We start from the raw sequence: 24,531 nt of genomic DNA, 5'->3' as shown, positions 1-24,531 counted from the left end.
GGGTAAATGGATTTTATTTACACAGGATCTACATGTATTATTGTACATTGTCCAGATAGTTTGTATTATGAATCCATTAAACTGATTTTATCATACCTATTGTTCCTCAGATGAGCGATGTGGCCCATGGGCCTCTTGTTTAATTCATTTTATAGTTTCTCAAGTGTTTAAATGGGTTAGGATTTTTTTATTCTTGCCTTATAATGTTAACAACCCCACGGAAGAGCAGGGCTTGTCTTGTGTAAAAATCTACAATATACTACAGGAAAAAATAACTTCCGACATCAAAATGTAAACCAAAGAGCATGATAGGTTAAAGTAGATTATAAATTACATCAGTTAAATAATTTAAAAACAATGTTCAACCTAAGAAAACTATTTTTGGTGTTTTAATTATACACTCTAACTTGCACACATACGATGTAGTAATTTCTTTACATCAGAATCTTGATATATTTCAATAAACAGACTAAGTCCTCTTGTCCGACTTATTTGGAATGAGCATGCATTTAGAAGCTACAAGATTCCTATTGTATCATACGACTGCCGTTGTACATACACATGTAATACTGTTGATTTGCACATATTTTATTGTATTATATATAACAATGGGATTTGGCACATGTAATAAAAACTTATTTCGCCCTCTCCCTACATGATGGACAACAAATACAATGTGATTACAGATGCGTCTCAGCTTGTACTTTTATAATTTACCTATATGATTTCCCTTCAACAATTCTCCAATTTTTTTTTTGGAAAGTGTAGTAAGTTAGCTTGTTTCCACATAATAGGAAAAACAGATTCTGTAGGTGAGCGGTTAAGCAATAGAAATATTGGTATATTTAGTAGCTTTTAACATTTTATGACAAATAAGTTGTGCACCTATGGCTTTGTTTACAGGAAAAATAGATAATATATCAATTATTTCTTGTTCATTAGTGCACATACTCTCAAACATACAGTGACACATAACTATTTCTTGAGGTTATACAGAGTTATCATCACCAAGTAGTACTGTTCCGATTATATATTACTAATTATAAATATTAGTTTTAAAAATCGTATTACAGAAATATAAAAATTATAAGGAATTTGACAATGTGTTCTTTTGTTAATAACTTGATAAACAAATTCAAAGTAATGTTCGGTTTATAAATGTATTTATTTGGTATTAAAGAAGTTTTTAACCACCAGATAAACGCCTATGCGAACTATTCGCACAATGTATGGCAAGTTGGTTGAATATCTCAATATTCACTGGATAACTCTTTATCTACCTTTTTAATGAACATATTAGAGAAGAAATCCGGAAAACGTGGTTATAGGACCGTCAATATAATAACCCTGACCAGAGTAACGTTTGATCCACACTCGGTCTCCCTTCTGTAGAGTTAACACCACCAGGTTAGGTCCTGCATCGTAATAATCACTACTTCCACTACCATACGCCATTGTTCGGACCTTAGTTACTCCATTCAGCACGACGTCTACATAAATGTCCTTGTTATTGTAACTCTGCACATTGACGAAGAATACATATTCCCCCGCTGTGGGAGCGGTAAATACCCCGGTACTTGGGTTGTATCCGTTCCCAACGTTTGTGATGACCACAGGAAATACCAGAGTAGCACTGTTCCAGGTAGAACTAGCAGACGATAGTGTAGCAGTAAAACCTACTCTTTTGGATACATCTACAATAATGTTAAAATGTTGAATGATGAAGAACTATATCATATACATGTAGCTAAATAGTTTGGTTTTTTTTTGCTTATTTTCCTTGAAATTCTTTTTTTAAACAATTATATGTAATGTAAAAGTTAATTTTCTATGCGACCAATGGACACTTCACTCATCTGAGCACCAATGTCTTGCTGTAATTATAATGACAAATTCGTTTCAGTATAGTTAATAAGAGGAAAATAAAGTTTTTCGTATAATCTTATTAATATGTATTCTACCATGCAGCCTTTATATTCTTTAAATGAACTTTTTCAGTATATTATCAAAAATGCATAGGGTTGAACTCAAAGTATAGAAAAAAACATGTCCATGTTCTTGAAAACATGTTATAAGTTGCTAAGATGATGGCAATAATGGTCACAATTTTAAGAACTATCTTAACGATACATGTGCCCTTTTGTGAGCTCTGTCTGATGTCTGAAACAAAAGATTAAAAAGATCATTCATAAATCAGATTTTTTTTTTCCTTTTGAACATTGCGAGATTGTTGCTGAAATAAAAAGGACTTTATTGTCATTAATGTTTTTTTCTACAAGGCTGGGTCGTTGGGGATAAAGAACACAAGACAGTAGGCCCAACACTGTCCATTCAACACTCTGCGATAATGCTTAAAAGAACTTAAAATACTATGTACAGCATGTTGGTAGCATAGTATAGTGGGTTGTGTCAATCTTGAAAATTTTTCTTTATCGGGAATGGGTTCACTATCTAGAAAAGTTGACGAATTATTATTTTTTTTTTTTTAGATTTAATAACACCGTTTTGCTCTCTGGTGTCCGTTCATTTATGAATAATAACACCTATTGCTTTTTCTGTGAAACGCAAAGAAACTAAATATTTTTGTGCTGGATTTATTTACTTTTAAACACCGTAATTTTTCCAAAGTTCATATTCACATATAGGTAATTCAAAATTTGTAGAAACCGTATGAAAGTTCCATGTTTAGTTTATACAATGTAATCGGTTTGTGTGTAACCATGTCTTTTCAAAGTGGAATTCTACAATGTATACCTAAATTTTATTTCGTGGATCCCTAAAGTATTATCTCTGAAACATGATTTTGTTGTTCAAAAAAGCATACTTGCCCTTAATTATTAAGGTCTTCCGTTTCCAACGGAAGAGCTTTCTATTATTGTGCGGGTTAAGATTATTCTTATTTTTCTTTTTTTTTTTTTTCTTCCTAGACGCGAACTTTGAGGCTTCATGTCGTGCTCATTTCTGAATGGATTTTGCTCAAATTTTCAGGGCTAATGGACTTTACAAAACACTATCTTCATCAATTCATAAAAGTTAAAATTCCCTTTCCGTTAACGAGTTATTCCCCTTTTAAAATTTTTTAGGGCCTTTGGTTTCCAGACAAAGGCTCCGAGACTATGATAGCAGGGAATGGGAATCCAACGAATTTGAATAACAAAGACATTGAAGTTGTATACATCGGTTTTTGTTTTTGGATTACGTTCCTTATTAAGGAAAAGGTAGGGGGTCAAAAAACAGGATTCAAAAAAGTGCAAAAATTTAGACATATTTTCCTTTATATCTTTTTAACGAAAAATATTTTGTTAAGACATGCAGAATAAAAGTTGTGCAGAATATCAAGGGCTTTCATTTGACACCAATAAAAAAGGGCTGGCCCCTTAAATTAAGGGCCAATAGCCCCTAAAATGTTTTGCTTAATAACTCAAAAACGGTTTGGATTTTGATATGGATGTTGCTGGAAAAGTTGTTTGTTGGGATCTCATAAAGGTCGTAACAATATTATTTTGTAAGTGATTTGTGTAGTATGAGTGTAAAAAGCTTTACATGTTGACATGTACCTGTTTTCATTTGACAAGTTAACGAAAGTCTTTGTGCGTACAACTGGCATAAAGTTGCCGCAGAAAGTATGCTGGTTTATACAGGAGCCATTAATTTATAAGAATCTTTTTTTTTGTTGGAGTACATGCTTTTTTTTTTGGAGTTTAAGTCATTGTTGTTAAGTTCTTATAGTGCACAATCATTAAAAACGGCAATTGGAAAACAAAACATTCTTTTTCTTTTCTTTTTAACCACAAAATATGGAATTAAAAAACTCTATGCATTACAGTTTATTTATTAACTCCATGCATTTAAAATCTACCTTGAATCAGAGCTGTGTGTGTGTGTACCATTACGTAAGCTCTCCCTCGCCCGCGGCCGAGAAAATCGGTCACCATGCTCGCGGCTGGACTAGCTAGCGGTCAGCGGTTATCTAATACACGAGAGTTGCGTCTCTCATATATGAGTTTATTTAGCCGCGAACTCAAGAATTGTTTTAGTTTTGATTACACAAAATCTTTTGTGGATTAAACGATTGGATGTCAAGTAAGAAATAGTTCATTTAATAAATAAAAGCAATGTCATTCTCTAAAGCAATAATAGACATAGATCAATTGTGGGGTTTAAGTTTAAAATATATAACTTCTATTTGATAGAGTAAGGTCATTATATTGCAAACTTTTCAAATCTTCCTTGGTTGTGAGCTGTGCGTTTCTGTGCGTTGTACCTTTACGAAATATATTCTTTGCCCACGGCCGAGGAGATCAGCGACGGCTGCATTACCTAGCGGTAAGCGGTTATTTAATACACAAGATTCGCACACCGCGACTTACACTTACATGCATATGAACGTGTTTGAGTTAATATAGCCGTATATACAAGAACTGTTTTAATTTTTTGTTATAAAAGTTTGTCCTACTTGTATATATTTAATTAAATATTTGAGTGTAAATGAATATTAATGAACGATATTACTCCAAATCGGAAAAATCGTTAGACATAAACTAATGGTTGGTTTGTTTATGTAAACTACTTTAAAAACTGTACAATTAATGTTTTAAATCAACACCACCCCCCCCCCCCCCCAAATATTAAACATCTAAATGATGATCATCCCTCGCACATGGCTGAGGAGATCCGGCGCGAGTGGATAAGTGATCCGCGGTCGGTTCGTGTTCTTCTACATGTACCTTATGACGCGTTTATGTTTCATATTTTGCACGGACACAACTATATTTTATTATGTTTTCAACTATTATATTGGTTTAAGATGAAAAGATAAATTTATTTTACTTGTACAGTTGATTAAGCATTGATTTATACGATAGCGTAAAAGGTAGTTTAAAAATCAAATCAAATTATAATCAAAGTTCCATGTTACATGTTTGCGGTAGGTGCTAGCACGATAAAGGAATGCCCTGAATTGAGGCATTCGATGATTATTTTAAAAAATATTCACATGAGTTTAAACAACTTTAGATAAGATTCTATCGGTCACATATTAATCACTACTGTAGTTTCATTGTGGAAGCGAACTCATTGCTGCCCCCCCCCCCTCCTCCCGCCCCGCTGACAGGTGCTCGCGCTGGATTTTTTTTTTAATTGGAGAAAAGATAGCAAGATCTGTCGAAAATCATTTTTGGTGGTTTCTTATGTGTAACATTTTGTTTCACTTTCCCACCCCTTTGTTTATTCGGCCAGTCTGTGTTAATTCAATTGCCGCATGCGACCGAGAATCTTGTGTCGCTTCAGCGCACACAGCTCAGAACATTTATAGCCCCAGGTCATCAATTGTTATGTAATTGAGTAACAGTTGGAAGGGTGATTTTACTACATAAAATAACAAAATCATAATATAATCTATTTGAATTGAGTACAATGCGTATAGATTCCCATAATAATTAATTTTTTTATTACCTTTCTATGTTTACATTTAATTTTGTTCAAATAATTAATAAATTTTCTATCATTTAAATTGTGTGCTTCATCAAATACGTATTCCGATTACCTTGAAGTCATTAATTTTCCATTGGCTTTTGACAAAAGAGAGACGCCTGACCATCCAATGAAAACAAATACACAGAGTTTGATTGACAGGTTTAGCCAGGTGCAGGTCTCACCCGATGTCCGAGGTTATGTGTGCTGCTTGTACACAGCCGAATGGTCTCAGTAAGAGTTATCGATGTAAATAAATAATAAAAATACATGCTTATCAAAACATGATCGTGCAAGTTAAAGTTGATTTAGGTTTGTTCCAATAGAAATCATATTTCGCTAACTGTATTTAATATTTCTTATGTATAGCGACTTTTAATATTGTTTCAGTACTGAAACATCGCATGAAAACGTTAAATATACATGTAATTATCTGTTACTAGTCGTCTTTTAATATATATACCTTTCTTTTGTTTGTTAAAAATTCGCTCAATTTTGTTAAAGTAATGTAAAACACGGGCGCCATTTTGAAACAATTAACTTGTCAGAGAGTTCCGAATGAAATCTGATGAACGTTTCACACGGTTCTCGCACGCTTTGCTCGAAACGATTTACACGCTTTGCCCGAAACGCTAAACGGTTTACATGAAACTCTAAAAGGTTTACACGAAACGTTTCTCGCACGTAGGCCGCACGCTTTTTTGGTGTAGTAGTACGTTTTAGGGTCTGTAAATTTTGTCAGCACGCAATTCTAAACTTGCACATAGTCTTCAAAAATTTAGAAATATTTTAATATAGAAGTTATCTTTGAGAAAGGTTTACGTGTTTTGTAGGCGGGTTCAGTTTAAAAAAGAAATACAATTCCTGACATGAATCATGAGTACATACTGTGTATAACAATGCTTGCTACCCTTGAAAATTTAACTCGCCATTAAACATCTCACTTTTTAAAGAATGTTTGAAACGATTACATAAACTCTGCTCGACAAATAGTTTTCCTAAAATATTTTCTTCCTTTCTTTGTTTCAAAACACGTTTTATATACAGACTTTCAATCACAACACGTTTTTATAACAAAAGCAGAACTGAAAGTTTAGTCATTATAATCGTTTGACACCATATAACATATATTTTCAACTCGCAGCAACAACGGAAGACCTACTCGGGGCTTTGCCACGAGCTCTGCTCTAGTTTTATACATATTTTTGTAAAAAGTGAAAAATCTGTTTTGGTTGCATGTAACACATTACAGAGTTTAAAATGTGCTTGAATAAATCCATATTACATGTAATATCTAGAAATAAACCGGATAATCATGATTTAGAAATGAACCCTTAACAATTCACAACATAAAATTTTGATGTAGCATTCTACCTTAAAATATGTAAATTGTAAGTATGAGGTGAACTAAAAGCTTCGTTTTAAAGAAATCGATACACTTTTCAAATAACTAGCTATAGATGAAAGGAATGATTCAATATCTAGCAACTTGTTAAAAACACACAAATAATTAGCTACGAGATAGAAATAACTATGTTTCAAGTAGCTGAAAACAAATAACTGGATTCAATGAATACAATCAGATCATTCAATACTGAAAATGACATAACATTGTAACTTTTTGAATGAATAAAAATGAGTTTATAGACAGTTAACAATGCAGTTCTTAAAGTTTCAAGATTTGGCTCTATAATTATTATGTTTTAAGAATTGTAATATAAGTCTGCTTACTAAAATTTAAGAAAAAATGAATCTTAAATAAATAAATTACAGATAGATTGTTGACTAATGAAATCAAAATTTGCATGAACTTGGATTAGGGATTTTTTTTATCGGCATTGTTACGGCATACTTCGAAAAATACGACTTTGAATTTGAAGTCAATATTATAGCGCTTCGAAAAAAAATATAATGGAAGATCATGTCAATACTGTTTGGACCCTCAAAAATGATACATGTACTTGTTTAATACTGGTTCAGCTCGGAACATGGACAAGGTAATCAATGAGACTGTTTGCTATCCTTAATAACAATTTTGCAATGAAAAGGCAGAATTGTCAATAAGATTATTAAATTAACAATTTGAACATAAAAAACAAAGGTTCAAGAGTTTATTAGTTTATTGAGATTCGCCTTTTTACTTTGTGAATACCAATATGTATAAACTTCTTAAAATTTATGGAAAACGAAAGCAGACCTATATTTAAAATGGCGTTTATAAGCTTACAATCAAAAAATGGCAAAGTATATCAAATACATTACTTTTATAATATTAATTGAAAATAATGCAAAAATTAAAATTGCATAATGCTTTAACAGCTGTAACTATTTTACTTTTTATTTCAAAATAATTCATTTGGCTTGAATTTGAGTAGTTAAGTTATGCTTAGAAACCACCAGATTTTGCATTACACCATGGGAAGAGCTTTTCATTTGTCCGCTTTTATATCACTTAACTTTGTTTTATAAGTTTATAAAATTGATATGATGTTTGGGGAAAAATATGCAGATGCATTCATCAAGTTATCAATTTGAATAATATATTGGACTATAACTTTGATTGTCTCCTTGCCGTTGCCAATGATGATAGACCATTATTAACAGTGTTTACAAAAATATAAGCACTTAATTTATCTAAGTACGAAATCGGTTTAGAATGAACTCAATATTTTTTATCAGGGTCTTGATGATAAAATATGTTGATGCATATTAAATACTTTTATACTATTTTTTAAAAAGTGCGTTGCATGCTTTGGTCCCATTTTTTAAAAATTTCATACAGTTAAAAACATACTATACAAATTAATGATTTTGCGGCTGAAAGCTGATATCATTTTTTTTTAAATTGCCACAAAAAAAAAGTGGGACAGCGATTTTTTAAGGGTTTTAACTTCACCGAACAATGATCGTTAAATAAAATATCGACATCTTTAACGTTTTCTTTTCATTTGTCATTCTTTAAATAAGATTTTCTTTTAAAATATCCTTTATTCCTAGGCATGCAAAACATAATTATACTTAATGAAATATAAATGCATAAATAATCCAAAAAAATAAGGCAACTTACCACATCTTGATTTAGACATGTTCATCTGAGCAACTTCCAAGGATGACACAGTAGAGGACAGTTTGAGACGCTCATACTCTGACGTTTTGAACTGTGTTTCAAACTTGGTGACTGTTCTATTAAGGTTTTCTGAAGATATGTAATATTGGATCGTAAACCTTTGACTAGTAAAAACGTTGAAGCCCGAAGGGACTTTTAAGATTTCATCACCTCTGTAGTAAGTTTAAATCCCTTGATTATTTGACATTGCTTTTTAAATATATAATAACGTAAGATATAGCTAGAGATGGTCAGTTCATGAGCTCATGCGTTGATTATTGTGCTATCATTATTATTGATGATAAATGTAACTTACTGACCCGATAGAAGATTTACAAAGATTTTAGTTCATATTAGGATTTTTTTAATGAACAAATAATTATATAAGTATATCCAAGAAATTTCGCAGCTCGCAAAAACGTAATTTTTAGACGCCCTAATAGCCATTTCAACGAATAAATTTGTACAAATATAAATACGATTAAATGTCTTACTTGAAATATATATTACAAAATTGCAACAGAATTATCCTTTTTTTAACTTTAAACCCCCTCCCTTTTTTATACTAAATTCATATAAATATTTAAAGTCATTTCCGACATCAATTATTAAGACTAACCTTTTATTGTTTTTATATCGCATAGACGCCATAAATTTTCTTGTGATGATTTCAAGTGTATACATTCCATGTTCTTACCTGTAAATTCTCCATTCATCTCCGTTTGAAAATCTTGTACATTTTGAATTTGTTCTGTGAGATTACTCAATCTGCTCTTGGTTTGAAAGATTTTAGTTTTCAACTCATCAACTGAGATATTAAAATAATGTTCAAGTTCTTCATACTTTTTATCTCTCGACTCAGTTTCCATATCAGTGTGTTCCTTGAAGTCAAACAAGGTAACCGAAAGATATCTTAGCTCTATTTTGATATCGGAAATGACACTGTTGGTTTTGTTGAACATTTCCTGTCTTTTTTGGCCTGATTCCATCTGATTGACGTTAACCTTGTCATATAAAGAAGAAACACTTTCATTTAAAGTCTGTATTCTTGTTTCAAACTCCATCATTTTGGCCTGGCTGATTTTGCTACTATTCTTAAGTTCGCTGTTTTCCTTTTGAAGAGAGTATACCAGAGTGTTTAAGGCTTCAATTGCCTGCTGTAATCCTGATACTGTTGTTTCACTTGCCGCAGAACCTTTTTTCATAAGGTTAACATCGTTTACAAGGGCATGGACGTTCTTGACCAACGCAAGTCGGATAACGGTCTCTTGGTTAATCATCTGCCGTAGGATGCTCAAATCGTTCCATTCCTGGTCTTTGCTTTCCAATGATGTTGAAGTCGTGTTTTCTCCATCTGTTAACGACGAAATGGTATCTGCACGCGCAAAACTTAAAAATATCGCTAATATACAAACCAGCATCATTGTTAGGATTTGTAAAGAAGAATGTTCCAAACCAGAATCAAAAACCAATTTATTTAAAAATAAAATATCACGTGTTCACTTAAAACTGAATGGTAACCATGGTTGGATACAGAATTTAATGTAAAGTTTCAATTAAAACTGGTGGGATTCTTTGCGTCTTTTAATAATTTTTTATCATTGCTTCCACTGGTATTCAAATGAATTTCTTTATACCTCGATGAAAGATACAGTGTATAAAGTAAAGGTAGTTTCTTGTTTCGTGGGAAAGTTGTTTTTAAATTGGTTCTTCTGCATTTTGCGATAATTCTTATTCATAACATTTCTTTCACATTGCCGAGACAATTTCATAATATTTTTTTCTTATAAAAGAATTACCCCACCCTTATAAAATATATTACATAATGTTAAATGTTTACATCAAAATTAAATTATCAAACATAATATTGTTTACTTACTCACCCATTCCCAATCATATCATGAAGAAAATAAAAGTATATCTTTAATAAGAATCATTTTACATTAAAGATAATGTATCAATTCAATGCAGAATATCTCAGATGTACGGCGTCATGTTTTAGAAGGTCTGATAGGTGAAACATGCTTTCAAAATTACTTAATGCTACATTTTTCAGATTGCATCTTTAATAAGAAAGATAAAATAACTGATACCTGTAAAGAAGTTTTAATTCTGTGTTGATAATAGTTATGCAACTCTTTTTTTATTATGATCTCAAACAAAACCGCTTGCGCATACGTTTCCAGAAATGTTTGTTGTTTTGCTATTAGAATTAATTGCCCAATTGAAAACAATGGTCTCTAATGTCTAGCTGAAGGTCGGTCTCTATGGGGTTCCGGCAAACAAAATGCAAATTGGTTCTAACTTCATAAATATATGTCATACATAAGTGTTATTTAGCTTTTCCTTAGTTCATCTATTTTGTAAATCATTTTCATGAATAATTTTGTATTTTTCTGTTTCCGGTAGAGAATTACTTTTTTCAATACCAGTTAAGGTTCCGTTAACATCGAGATTTCCTAAAGATTTTATTACCGGAGTTTAGAATGCATGATCTTTATGGATCATATCGATCGCTTTCGTTACAGTTCTCAACTTCTTGCTAAATTCACTTTCTCTGGCTTCATTATATACGAATCGTAAAGAAATACAAACAAATGTAATAGGATATTTTAAAATCGTCAAAGTGTTTATCCAATTGCTCGATCATTTTAGGTTAGCTTTATCATCATAAAAAAAATAATAACCTCGAGTTTGGCAGAAACGTTTCAGAAATGATGGTTTTTAATTGATTTGATTACTTATATGCATTTCGTCATACCGCTCCTGTCAGAACCAGCTGCGTAACCATTTTTAGCTAGATGATTATATCATTTAAAGATGATGTCCTCAATATACTAGACATGAAAAATGGTATCGTTCTGTTTTTAACCTTTGTTTAGAAGTTTTTAAAACTTTGATTACTTATTCAATTTCTCGAAGTGGTGTACTTTAATATGAATATAGATACTGGTATCAGTTATATACCAATTTTCACTTTAATATGTCCATAACTCTGCAAACTTTTCATTGATAAAATTGATAAGAGTTAAGCTTGTTAATGATGCTTCAATAGTACGTTCTTAAGTTGTATATTTGTATTTGTTTTACATGTAAAAAATTTTTGTTAACATAAATATGTTTGAGAAACAAAAGGAAATAAAAAAAAAAACTGGCGTGAGAAAAGCCATTAACAGAAGTGCTATAAAAAAGTATTGTTACAACCTGTTAACTTCTCCCTCAATCTTGGTAAAATAATGATATATCTCTTTATTAGTGATGGCTTAATGAAATTCATTTACTGGCACATAAGTTTGTGTATGTATTACTAGATAAAATAGAACAACGGATCCAAATGGAAACTTATGAGAATTTTGACTGTAGTGGTTTTATCGATATGATTTCAGTTTATCGCTATATATTTACATTTACCAAGTATTATTCCCTCTATATCTTACAGAAACTTATAGTTAATTCATAGCTCTATAGAAACAACCAGACTGAAATCTACACGCCCCGTTTATCGATTTGTCGAAAATCTACAGCGACCTAAAAAAAAAACCTCACGGACTGAACGAAATAATCATGACGATGTCAGACTCAAAGTTTCACAGGAGACGATTTGGCTGTTTCTTTTAGCTAACGTACTTACATACCTTAACAGTAAATTACTGAATTTTACTTACTTTTCATAATCAATATATTAATTAGCTTAAAGAAAGGTGTGAATATAAACAATAAAATGCTTTCTTTAATGATTCATTCGGGTTATGAAGTTAGCGAGTTATGTATTTTTTCTGCAATGTCGCTACCTTCACATCCCGAATGAATCCTCAAAAAATGCATTTCATTGTTTAAATGTTCACGGCTATTTCACTTGAAATTTTCTTAACCACTGTATCCTACAAAAATATCATATTCACCATACGACTTCGAGGCAATAAGTAACAATCTTTGTACTACAACTGCAGTGTATATGTAAAACAAAAAAAACAATGATGGAAGTATAAGTGTTACGGAACTATTCCCTGAGGTAATTATTATTTATAAATGTTGAGTGAAAGTGGTGCTATGAGACGTTTGATAATGTTGCAAGTACGCATAGGCGTAGTAGGACTTCGTGTTTTCTAAGAATTTTATTATAGCTAGTTGGAAAAGTGAGAAAGAGCAAGCATGATTTTATCATTTGAGTAGAGTTCTAAGAGATGACAGTGAGTAATTGATTCAGTTATTAAAATGGCCTGAGGAGTAGGATATTATTGGCCGTACCCAGGGAGATAGTAGAGAATTACTGTAAAAGTATGATTTTGACTGTGTGTTCTATTAAACGTTTTTGGAGATATGCGGCTCCCGCTTAATCAAGTACATGTACATCGCTAAATGCCACGCATATATGTATAAGAATAGCTTTATTCGGGAATATGTTAATTCAAACCCGCGCTAACTTGTTAAGAAAATAAATTCCGCCAAATATTGTACACGCCAAATATAATACGTTTACAGTAGTTTGAATGTCATTGAGTGAAGACGTACTTTATGTCTGCGAAGATATTTCCTGCGTTTCATATATTGTGTTTGTTGTTAAAATGTGAATAAACTTGTAAATGAAAACAATAGATATCGGTGTCGGTGACAGGTTTGGTTTCGGTCACATAAGGTATATTTCATTTGATGATCAATGGATTCAATTTGATGTGGCTGTGGTCTGGTGCTTTGATAATAAGCGTCAATATCTTAAAGAACATTTAAAACGTGAAAAAAAAATTGTGCAAAATTATCATATAATATAGATACTTAATACTGTTGTAACCGTTAAACTTACATATTGATCATATCATCTTTTTCTCTATTCATATCAGTCATGGAAGTTTTATTTACTTCCCTATGTTTACAGATATGAACTGGTTGATCGCATATCATTGTATATTGATGACTTACAAACAAATATGCACAGCTGTTCAACCTCATTCTGAAGACTTAATGCTCAACAATCATTAACAAGTATTCTTATATATACAGATGATCCGTTTGTGTCTTTTGGCCTTTTGTTTTTATATTTGTAATTTGATTTTCAGATCCAAAACCATTTGATAAATGATGAACATAACAAAAGTGGAAAGTTAAATAGCTTCATCACACATATGTTTGTATAATAAGCATCAGAATTATTTGAATTATTTTTGTTTACTTAGTCTACCTTGAATACTGTTTCATTGTTTTAAACACAACGTAACATTGCTTCCATCTGTTCCTACAAAAACGCACCGTTTCTAAAGTCCATGCGATCATTGGCATTGCTCGATCTGCCACACTGCATGGTTTGCGCTTGTGCAATGTTATAACATACACAGGAAAACAATCTACAAATTTTCCCAATTCCTCAGTCTCAAATGAGATGAAGTTCAAGGTCACGATTTCATAAAGGTTTTTGTCTTTCAATAGTTCAGATGCGAATAATTTTACGTCTTTTCTTTTTAGATTTCTTTAATGAAATCTCACTGGTAACGTTACCGGTGAGTTATTTTAGCAACATTGCTGTAGAACATATGTTCTTATTGTTTTTTCCCCATGTGGGAGTCTCTTAACAAATACGTTCAGCACGTTTTGATCATGATGCGCTGGACCTGGTATTAGTGACGTCACTGTTACAGGACACCAATTTGCTTTACGATGCCATGTGGTGTGAATAAGTAAGCAGTTCCTAAACTAAGATATCCTTGATTTATCGCTAAACCTGTACTTATTGACATTACTAATGAGCCGAGGACATCGTACATGCGAGAGTCCGAAAGTTTGGACTTTGTTGATCAGGTGGACGACGATGCAGGTCAGGATGACGAACGCAACGTGCACATGCACACGGCGCAATCCAAGTCAAAAGTGCCCACGAACGGTATGTTTGACAGGACTTGAGATCGCAGTCAAGGGGAGACATCGAGAAAACGCGGGCGGAGTATGAGTACTTATAGTTCGCCTCCCCCTGTTAAGAAAACAAAAGTGAAACAGAGCAAAAGCTGTAATCGATCGTTTCACGAACCAGTCAAACTTCACCTTCCAGGAAAGTCTCGTTTAACTTTATAATTAGAAAGGCACTTTTAAAGTATCTGTGCCTGGATTTCAGTCTGTCTTCTTTCGTCGTATTGGATATTCCTTGTCAGTGCAGCGGTTGCTGTATTAATTTGTTCAAAACGCGTTTCTACGCGTCTTTTCGTCCAAGGTAACGTGTTTGATTGTATGAAATAGCTAAATGTGGTGAAGCATGAATCGTGCTCTCGGCCTTATATAGGGGATGTGTAGCGAAGCAATGAGAAGAACAATATAAATCGATAACAAATATGGCGGTAGTCGGAGATAAAAGGGATATAATGCGTATTTATGAATTCATGTCAGCTTTAACAATTCAGGCTACCAGTTGGGAGGGGCAAGGGCTTGCAAGGATTCAGAAATTACCTCAGACAGGAAGATACAGGTGACGGGTCAGCCAGTACATGAATGGTAACAGCTCTCGACTATCTTGTTCAAAGACATCGTCTATGGAGGACTTGATGTGTCTGTGATGTCTGTATGTACATTAGGAATCTCTTCCTCTTCTGAATCTTCTGTTGTTCTTGATAATGGGTTTGAAAATGACATCAAAATACAAGGGTAAAAATGCCAAATGTTATGTATGTATGTGAACAATGACGTCTGATATCACCTTGAAGTGAATTCTGATAATTACACATTAAACAACTCTTAGAACTAAGAAGATATCAAGCTTTTAAAGTGTCTTTATTCAGTAAGAGAAGAGAGGCATTGATTAGTCTGCGGTATATGTGAAGGTTAAATTTGTGTGCTGCCCATTTGTTACTGCTTTCATTGTGTCAACCATGATGGTCTTGTATTTATTTTGAGATGATGTCTGCTACATAGTTTTACATTTCGGCCCATATTAATTTGTAGATGTAATTTCACTGAAAGTTTTATATCTTTAGTGTAAACAGTAATGTTTATCATCTTTTATCATTTTTAAAAGCTACATGATAAGCGTCAAAATCTCACACTGAGTTTTGCTCTTTTTGTTCATCTTTGCTGGCCAATTGAGGGCATATTATCACATATGGTTAACAAAGATTATGTTGTCTTGTTTAAAATGGCACCTTCATCTTTATACAGATTTATTCGTAAATGTAGACTATTGTTTGCTGTGAGACTACATCGATATCTATAAAATTCAGATCAATTTATTATTGCATTGTGTAAAATATTGTAAACTAAGCAAAATGTTTCTTTTCTTCTTGATAGATCATACAGTTATTGCTTACTAGTCCCCTACTGGTAAAACCAGGGGGACTAAAATCCAATCCACACTTTGCAAAAGTTGTTTCCCTTTGTGGGGTCAACCCAAAGGTCAAAAGGGAAAAAATCTAATTTCCCCTTCTTTATGCAACCAAATATTTGGACATCCTGTGAGAAATCTTTGGGGTTTCCCCCAAAATCTATGAGGTTTTCCCAAAAGATGGCTGCCAAGGTGACATGAAATGTCTGAAATGTGATTACACCCTTTATATATTCAGTTACTGTGGATTCATCAATACTCGTTGAATACAAATTTTCGTGGATTTCGTTGTTTAGTTGATCCACGAAATGAAATGTTCATTGAAGTGCAATTTTTATTAACATTTTTTATTGATAGGGTCATTGGCCAGGAATTTACGTATCCTTGAAACTGTGATTTTCACTTTATCCACGGAAATTGATGCCCTTGAATATTAATGAAACCACAGTATTTAACTGTATAATTTTTGAGGTACGAGTTGCTTTTGTGTAAATGAATTCATTGATTACTTTAAAAAATAAATAATGAAATAGATAAAGAAATAGATTAAAAATGAAAGTGGTAATTTTCAGGCACTGCTACATCAGGTCAAATTCTGCCGATGATTAATTTTATTGCCATATTGAAATGTGAAATAAATCAAACTTTTTAATTCTAAGTTAAGATGTGGAAATGAAGTCATTTCACCTTTGCAAATCTTATGATAAAATAAAAATACCTTCCTGCCATATAATATTCTGATAAATTGGTCTGAGAACCAAGTGATTAAACTTTTTTTGCCTAAAATAAATTCAAACAGATTAAACATATTCAGAATTTTAGTATTTTGTCAACACTTCTGATTTTTAATTTCAATTTGATTGCAGTGCTATTATGTAGGCTATTGATAAATATATGTAATATCCTTCTAATCATAAAGCTAAAGATTTTAATTGAATATTTATTAATGAGTGATGATGGTTTATTGTCTTGCAGTAATTTGATTTCAGTTATTAGAATTTTAAAAAAGCATATTTGTTACATTCTGCTCAGTACTGGGCGAAGTTTGTTTTAAAAGAATTTATATTTAATTTCTCTCAGTTTCACTAACTTATTACCATGAAGCTCCTTAACTTTGACAAGAAAAAGCAAATTATTCCAGTCTTTTTAAAGTTTAAGCCCTTCGTTTGATCTCAAATAAAACTCATTTTTATAGTAGGGCATTTACCAAATGCATGAAGGATTTGATATTTGTTGTATTTGACATTTTTTTTAGTTACGGTAATTGCATGAGTTATGTAATCCTAGATGATAGAATTCAGATTATGAATACGACAAATTATATATTGTTGTGATAATAATGTCCAATGAATAGTGCTTTGAGACCTTCTGAAAGTTTCCTCGACAACATATACTTGTCATATATAGCTACACGAATGTGAGAAATACTGATTATTCAAACAAATGACAATTTCACAAACTATTAAATTCATGTTTTATGAATGACAGCAATAACGTTTGATAGTTGAATTCAGACAACCATATGCAAAGCTTGAGGTACAGTTCAGATACATTAACACCGATATTTAATTTAACTCTTATGATTCTTTTTTAATTCTGATGTAGATTTGATAGATGTACATGTTGATTGGTGTTATGTTTATTTCCGGAACTTACTTTTCCGATAACCATCGGTTTTCTCTTTTATACGGTAACTTTCGTTTTCTGTATGTTTTGGCGCGCAGCCATATTGTGTTGAAGTTGATATAAATGATAAACATTGAATAGTGCTGGTGTTTGTATTCTTGAACCCACAAACGGACATTACAATTGGCATTTTACTTCCTGCTCATTCAATGTATATTTTTTTGTATGATCATCTTTTAACAAAAATTACAGAAAATGAATTTTCTCGCGTATCAATACTGTATCTATTATGTTATCTATTCTGAATAACTATGCTAAATGCTTAGTATAATAATTTATAAGAATGCCTCTTTTGCAGTAAAGATGTTGAATAAACTTGTTTTCAAACAGATAAAAATGATTTGCTTATTTTTGTGTTTTGGATTTTTTTTATAAATATTTAATAAATGATGATAATATTTTTTTTTTTAAATATTTAATAAATGATGATAATATATATTTTTTTTAAATATTTAATAAATGATGATAATATTTGGTTATAAATTTGACCTTATTAAAATCTTAATTCAAATATTATTTTGGTATAATATAATTTAGTCCCAATTTCATTAATATATTGCACTAATGTTTATGAAAGTATACAGATTAATGCACGCTAGAAAGTTTGTCTGTTGTGGTTACCATAATGAAATAAACCGTTTTTAAATTCATTTTATACAGTTTGTTAAGTGTTTAAATGGGATAGGATTTTTTTATTCTTGCGTTATAATGTTAACAACCCAACGGAAGAGCAGGGCTTGTCTTGTGTGAAAATATACAATATACTACAGAAAATTATAACTTCCGACATCAATACTATAGTATGAAAACCAAAGAGCATGACACGTTTAAGTAGATTATAAATTACATCAGTTTAATAATTTAAAAACAATGCTCAACCTGAGAGAACTAATTGTTGGTATTTAATTTAACACTCTTACTTGCACACATACATGTACGATGTAGTCATTGCTTTACATCGTAATCTTGATATATTTCAATAAACAGACTAAGTCCTCTTGTCCGACTTATTTGGAATGAGCATGCATTTAGAAGATAAAAGATTCCTATTGTATCATACGACTGCCGTTGTAAGTAAACATGTAATCCTGTTGATTTGCACATATTTTCTTGCATTATATATAACAATGGGATTTGGCACATGTAATAAAAACTTATTTCGCCCTCTCTCTACCTGATGGACAACAAATACAATGTGATTACAGATGCGTCTCAGTTTGTACTTTTATAATAATAACTTACACCAATACTTAGATATTTGATAGTAAAAGTCAATGTTATTTAATATTAGTCTAACATGTATGCAAAGGTGAATAAGATTTTATCAACAAAAATACTTTTGTGATTATTCAAATCTGCAAGTACCTTAAATATAAATTTGAACGTTTAAAAAAAGGTATTTATTTTCATCCACATTGAATGAGTCGTCTCCCCAAAGTAAGGAACGAGAGTCAAGAATACGATTTTTGCCAAATCTAAGAAATTTATTAAAAAATTCTTCCCTAACAGTAGAATACTTAGGACAAGAGAAAAAGAAGAGATGTGAGTCGTCAATCTCTCCATATTAGCAAAGAGGGCTTGATATAAAATTGCATCTCTAAAGATCTATGTTTAGCGCACAATTTTGATCAAGTTTTGTGTGTAAAAAGTTAGTACGTCTTTTCCCATAACTGAAATAAGGTGGAGCTACTGTTAGAAATTTAGAAATTCTGTTTTTAAATAAAGATAACGAACTCGAAACCCTGGTATCCCGAGGTAAGGAATCCCATCCAAAAATAACCATTCAATGCTTATATTTATTTTTTTATACTGATGTCTATTTGTATGAAATATATTGTGTATCGCCGCTATAAAGCCATTAATTGCGCTCTTAGTCAGGCATATGAAACATACATGGAACAGGCATATTAACATGTTATTTAGTTAGCTTTCGCGACAAAAAATTTAGTACCAGAAACTTTGTGGAGAAAAATCTTTTTTAATAAGGATATATTTTTAATATATTAATGATTGTTTTTCAAAAGTAAATATCAAACTGGTCTTATAAGATTGAAAGTTACATTTAAACTTACAAAAATAGATATACTCAGAACGAACACGTGAAGACGTTTTTATCTGTGCTCATGGCGCATGGATTAGCAAAGTGTATTCACATAAAATTAAACGTTGCAGATTTCTAATGCAAACATAAAGGGAAATATACACTGAATGTAAATATATTATGATTGACAATTTTCAATAGGTTTGACACATTTTGATGAATACTGTAAACAGTTATCATCAGTAAACAATATACAAAATCTTGTTACAGCATTTACATGAATTAGAAATAGTAGTGACCCAAGTACGGAGCCTTGAGGTACACCGGCATGAATTGGTGCAGTAGAAGAAAATATATTTTTATACATAGCTCTTTGTGTCCGATTTGCTAAGTAGCTTTTCAACCAAATATACACCTTTCCACCAATACCATATATTTTTAGCTCACCTGACCTGAAAGCTCAAGTGAGCTATTCTGATCACATTTTGCCCGTTGTCCGTCTGTCCGTCCGTCTGTCAAATTCGGATATTCATGTTTGGTTAATCTACCGAGGGGGCCATATGGCACAATGTCCTTTGAACACCCATAAAAGGCCGGTGTTGCTCAGGTGAGCGATGTGGCCCATTGGGCCTTTTGTTAATTTATATAAATGTCCTTTGTGCCAATCAAATCAGGAAACACCATGCAAAATGATTTCCCTTCAACAATTCTCAAAACAATATGATCATATGTTTCAAATAATTGAAAAACAGTAGAAACCTTGTAAAAATCCGGCTTAGTATTTAAAAAACATATTATTACTATGAATAAAGTTATATAAATGCTTAAATACAGTACGTTCTGGCCACGACTTTACCAATACAACTTAAAAACAAAAAAAGTTGGAAAAAACAGAAGGGTCGTTTTTTTTTAGATAAGTGGAGTAACGATAGCTTGTTTGCACATAATAGGAAAAACAGATTCTGTAAGTGAGCGGTTAAACAATAGAAATATTGGTTTGACAATGGTAAATTTAGTAGCTTTCAAAATTTTGTGACAAATAAGGTGTGCACCTATGGCTTTGTTTACAGAAAAAATAGATTATATATCAATGATTTTTTTCATTAATACACATTCTCTCAAACATACAGTAACACATAAATATTTCTTGAGGTGATACAGAGTTATCATCATCAAGTAGTACTGTTCCGATTATATATAACTAATTCTACATATTAATTTTAAAAATTGTATTACATAAATACAAAAATTATATTTTATTTAAGCAATTTGGCACTGTGTATTTAAATAACATAATAAAAAGTACTCAAAGTGATGTTCGCTTTATAATTGTACTTTTTAAATTCAAATCATTTTGGTATTAAATCAGTTTTTAACCACCAGATAAAAGCTTATGCGAACTATTCGCACAATGTATGGCAAATTGGTTGAATATCTCAATATTTACTGGGAAAACTCTTTATCTACCTTTTTAATGAATATATTAGAAAAGAAATCCGGAAAACGTGGTTATAGGACCGAAAATACAATAACCCTGACCAGAGTAACGTTTGACCCACACTCTGTCTTTCTTCTGTAGAGTTAACACCACCAGGTTAGGTCCTGCATCGTAAAAATCATTACTTCCACTACTATACGCCATTGTTCGGACCTTAGTTACTCCATTCAACACGACGTCTACATAAATGGATTGGATATTGTAACTCTGTACGTTGACGAAGAAGACAAATTCCCCCGCTGTGGGAGCGGTGAATACCCCGGTACTTGGGTTGTATCCGTTCCCGACGTTTGTGTTGACAACATCAAATACAAGAGTACCGCTGTTCCAGGAAGTACTGGTAGACGATACTGTAGCAGTAAAACCTATTCTTGTTGATACATCTACAAAAATGTTAAAATGTTGAATGATGAATAATTACATCATATAGCATTGTTTATTCAACAATCTACCACAATGCTTCAAAGATCATAAAATAACAGCTCGTTGGTTATCTATATCGGGTTATTTATATCTACGATCTAGAAAAGTTGATGATATTGATTTTTTTTTCAGATTGAATAACACAGTGCGTATTTCTTTCAAATTGCGCTGTCACAATGCATTCATACAAAATAAGAATGCAACGAGTTCGATAGAAATGTTTTATTACCGTTATTCGAGCTACATCTAACAAATCAAAATTGTTTATGCGAATTTTCGTAAGCGGATTGAACTGAATTTAAATGTAAATTTGCTTATTATTCTGAATATACTATTTTAATGTTTAACAGTGTGAAAGATTAAACATTCTCTATTACTTTGCATTATAACGTATGTGAGTATTTGTCCAATGATTTTATTTAATTCCTTACAGTTCAAAACCTACTGTGCAATTTAACGACTTCGCTAGGGAATTCAAAACGTATCATTTTTTTTGGTGCAACCTAAAATAAAAAGTAGGACATCTAATCTTTAAAAGGGTTATCGCCTCATTTAATCATGATCGTTAATTAAAGTATCGACATTTTTTAAAAAGTTTTCTTTTACTTTAACAATAAAATGGTTTCTTTGGTGATTCCTGCTGAATAGGAAGGTGGCGACATTGCAGAAAAAAAAACCGCTTTAGTAGGTAATGTAAAATTTATTTGCAATGATCGCCACCTTCATAACCCGCATGAATCATCAAAGGAAGCCTTTATTGTTTATATTTACATCTTTTTTTCAGCAAATTAATAAACTGATTGTAAAAAGTAAGAAAAATTCACTTAATTACTGTTAATGTAATTAACTAAAAGAAATAGCCAAATCGTCTCCTATGGGAGTTTCAGTCTGACATCACCATGATTATTTCGTGCGGTCCGTGATTTTTCGTTAGGTCGCTGTAGGTTTTAATCAATCGATAAACGGGGCGTGCAGATTTCAGTCTGTCTGTTTCTGTAAGAAATGCTAAGTAATGCTATGATTTAACTATAACTTTCCGTAAGAAATAGGGGGAATTATTCTCATTAGATGTAAATATTTTACATCAAACTGTCTTGATATAAAATTCCCTTTAAAAATTTATTTCAAAGCATGTAATACAGATACTTAGATAACTACAAGTGCATAAACAATCTAAAATATTATTGTAACTTACCACATCTTGATTTGGACATGTTCATCTGGGCAACTTCCAGAGATGACACAGAGGAGGAAAGTTTTAGACGCTCATACTCTGATGTTTGAAACTGTGTTTCAAACTTGGTGACTGTTCTATTAAGGGTTTCTGAAAATATGTATTTTTGGACTGTAAACTTTTGCCCAGTAAAAATAGTGAAACCGGGAAGGGCTTCATTAAAGATTTCGTCACTTCGCCATTAATATCCTCCACACCTCTGAGAAAAGTTCTGCATAGAGGCCCGAACTTTAAAAGTACTAAAGATATGGATTTCTACCATGTGTTTGACTTGAAAATAACAGAAAAAAATCAATTTTTGGTAAAAAAAAAAACTTTTAAAATGTTATCGCTACAGTATTCGGACCTGCGGGTCAATAGAGCGGAGCTCCATCCATTGCACTACAGAGGTGGACACCAATAATTGGCGATACATAAACTGTTTCAAAATGGGTTAAAATCGCCATGTTGTGACGTACTGTCATAAAAAGTAGTCGACGGGATGTCGAGGATATTTAAGTTTAATTCCCTAGATCATTTGACATTGCTTTTTAAAGATATATTTACGTTAGAGACAGACATTTCACAAGCTCGTGCCTTGGTTTTTTTTAATAATCAATATGACTTAGTGACCCGCAAGAAGGTTTACACATTTCTTTTGCACATTAAAGTTTTATGAATTGACAAATAAGTAAGTATATCTAAGAAATTTGAAATATCGGTGTTACGTTTTTATGAACAAGTAAAAAGTTCAGAGCTCGCAGAAAATTGAATTTTGGACGCCTTGCTAGCTTTTATAGCGCATATATACGAACGAAAATAGGTACAAGTAAATGTTTTACTTAAAATATATCAACATTGTTGCAACAAAAATAATTTTTATTTCAAATGCCTTAATTTTTTAAATTAAATTTCCAAAAAAAGTATACTATGTTATTACTGACATCATTTACTAAGACTAAGCTTTTATTGAATTTATAACGCATTCTAAACGCCATTTTTTTTATTGGAATGCTATCAAGTATGTACATTCAGAAGTACATCTACTTACCTGTAAGTTCTCTTTTCATCTCCGTTTGAGAATCTTCTACACTTTGAATATGTGCTGTGATATTACTTAACCCGCTCTTGGTTTTAAAGGTTTCAGTTTTTAACTCATCTACTGAGGTATTGAAATGATGTTCAAGTTTTTGATATTTTTTGTCTCTCGACTCAGTTTCCAAATCTGTGTGTTCCTTGAAGTCAAACAAGGTAACCGAAAGATATCTTAGCACTATTTTCATATCGCCAATGACACTGTTGGTTTTGTTGAACATTTCCTGTCTCTTTTCGTCTGATTCCATCTGATTGATGTCTAACTTGTCATGTAAAGAAGAAACACTTGCGTTTAATGTCTGTATTCTTGTTTCAAACTCCATCATTCTGGTCTGGCTGATTATGCTACTATTCTTAAGTTCGCTATTTTCCTTTTGAAGAGAGTATACCAGAGTGTTCAAGGCTTCAATCGTCTGCTGTAATCCTGATATTGTTGTTTCGCTTGCCGTTATACTTTTCTTCATTAGGTTAACGTCGTTAAAAATTGCATGGACGTTCTTGACTAAACCGAGGCGGATAACCGTCTCTTGGTTCACCATCTGTCGTAGGATGCTCAAATCGTTCCATTCCTTGTCTTTGATTTCCAATGATGTTGAAGTCTTATTTTCTCCATCTGTTAACGACGAAATGGTATCGGCCCTTGCAAAACGTAGAAAAATGGCTAACATACAAACGAACCTCATTTTAAGGATTTATATTG

General features: G+C 32.0%; 1 protein-coding gene across 3 annotated transcripts; it reads right to left on the bottom strand.

Moving 5' to 3' along the window:
* Positions 1-557: 557 nt before the first annotated feature.
* Positions 558-24,531, bottom strand: LOC105345560 (EMILIN-1-A). 3 transcript variants are annotated; one of them, XM_066072303.1, is made up of 3 exons: positions 9,276-10,096; positions 8,540-8,668; positions 558-1,694 (listed from the first exon to the last, which is right to left on the bottom strand). In XM_066072303.1, exons 1-3 carry the CDS (start codon positions 10,000-10,002, stop codon positions 1,297-1,299), a joined length of 1,254 nt encoding a protein of 417 aa, XP_065928375.1. In that variant the 5' UTR covers positions 10,003-10,096; the 3' UTR covers positions 558-1,296. The 3 variants fall into 3 exon arrangements, with proteins under 3 accessions (XP_065928375.1, XP_065928374.1, XP_065928373.1); XM_066072302.1 differs by lacking the exons at positions 8,540-8,668; positions 9,276-10,096 and adding exons at positions 22,719-22,847; positions 23,788-24,531 and having other exon boundaries at positions 563-1,694; XM_066072301.1 differs by lacking the exons at positions 558-1,694; positions 8,540-8,668; positions 9,276-10,096 and adding exons at positions 20,546-21,483; positions 22,719-22,847; positions 23,788-24,531.

The sequence above is a fragment of the Magallana gigas genome, chromosome 9, assembly GCF_963853765.1.
Source record: "Magallana gigas chromosome 9, xbMagGiga1.1, whole genome shotgun sequence".
Lineage (NCBI taxonomy): Eukaryota > Metazoa > Mollusca > Bivalvia > Ostreida > Ostreidae > Magallana > Magallana gigas.
The sequence above is the reverse complement of the archived record's forward strand: the minus strand, read 5'-3'. Positions and strand labels throughout refer to the sequence as shown.

Bases quoted from the DNA above. Each gene is read 5' to 3' on its own strand.
- LOC105345560 (XM_066072302.1), bottom strand. From the start codon at position 24,514: ATGAGGTTCGTTTGTATGTTAGCCATTTTTCTACGTTTTGCAAGGGCC. The intron at 22,848-23,787 runs GTAAGTAGATGT...ACATATTTTCAG, and splicing joins GATGAAAAGAGAACTTACAG to AAACCCTTAATAGAACAGTC. The intron at 1,695-22,718 runs GTAAGTTACAAT...ACATTATTGTAG, and splicing joins CATGTCCAAATCAAGATGTG to ATGTATCCAAAAGAGTAGGT.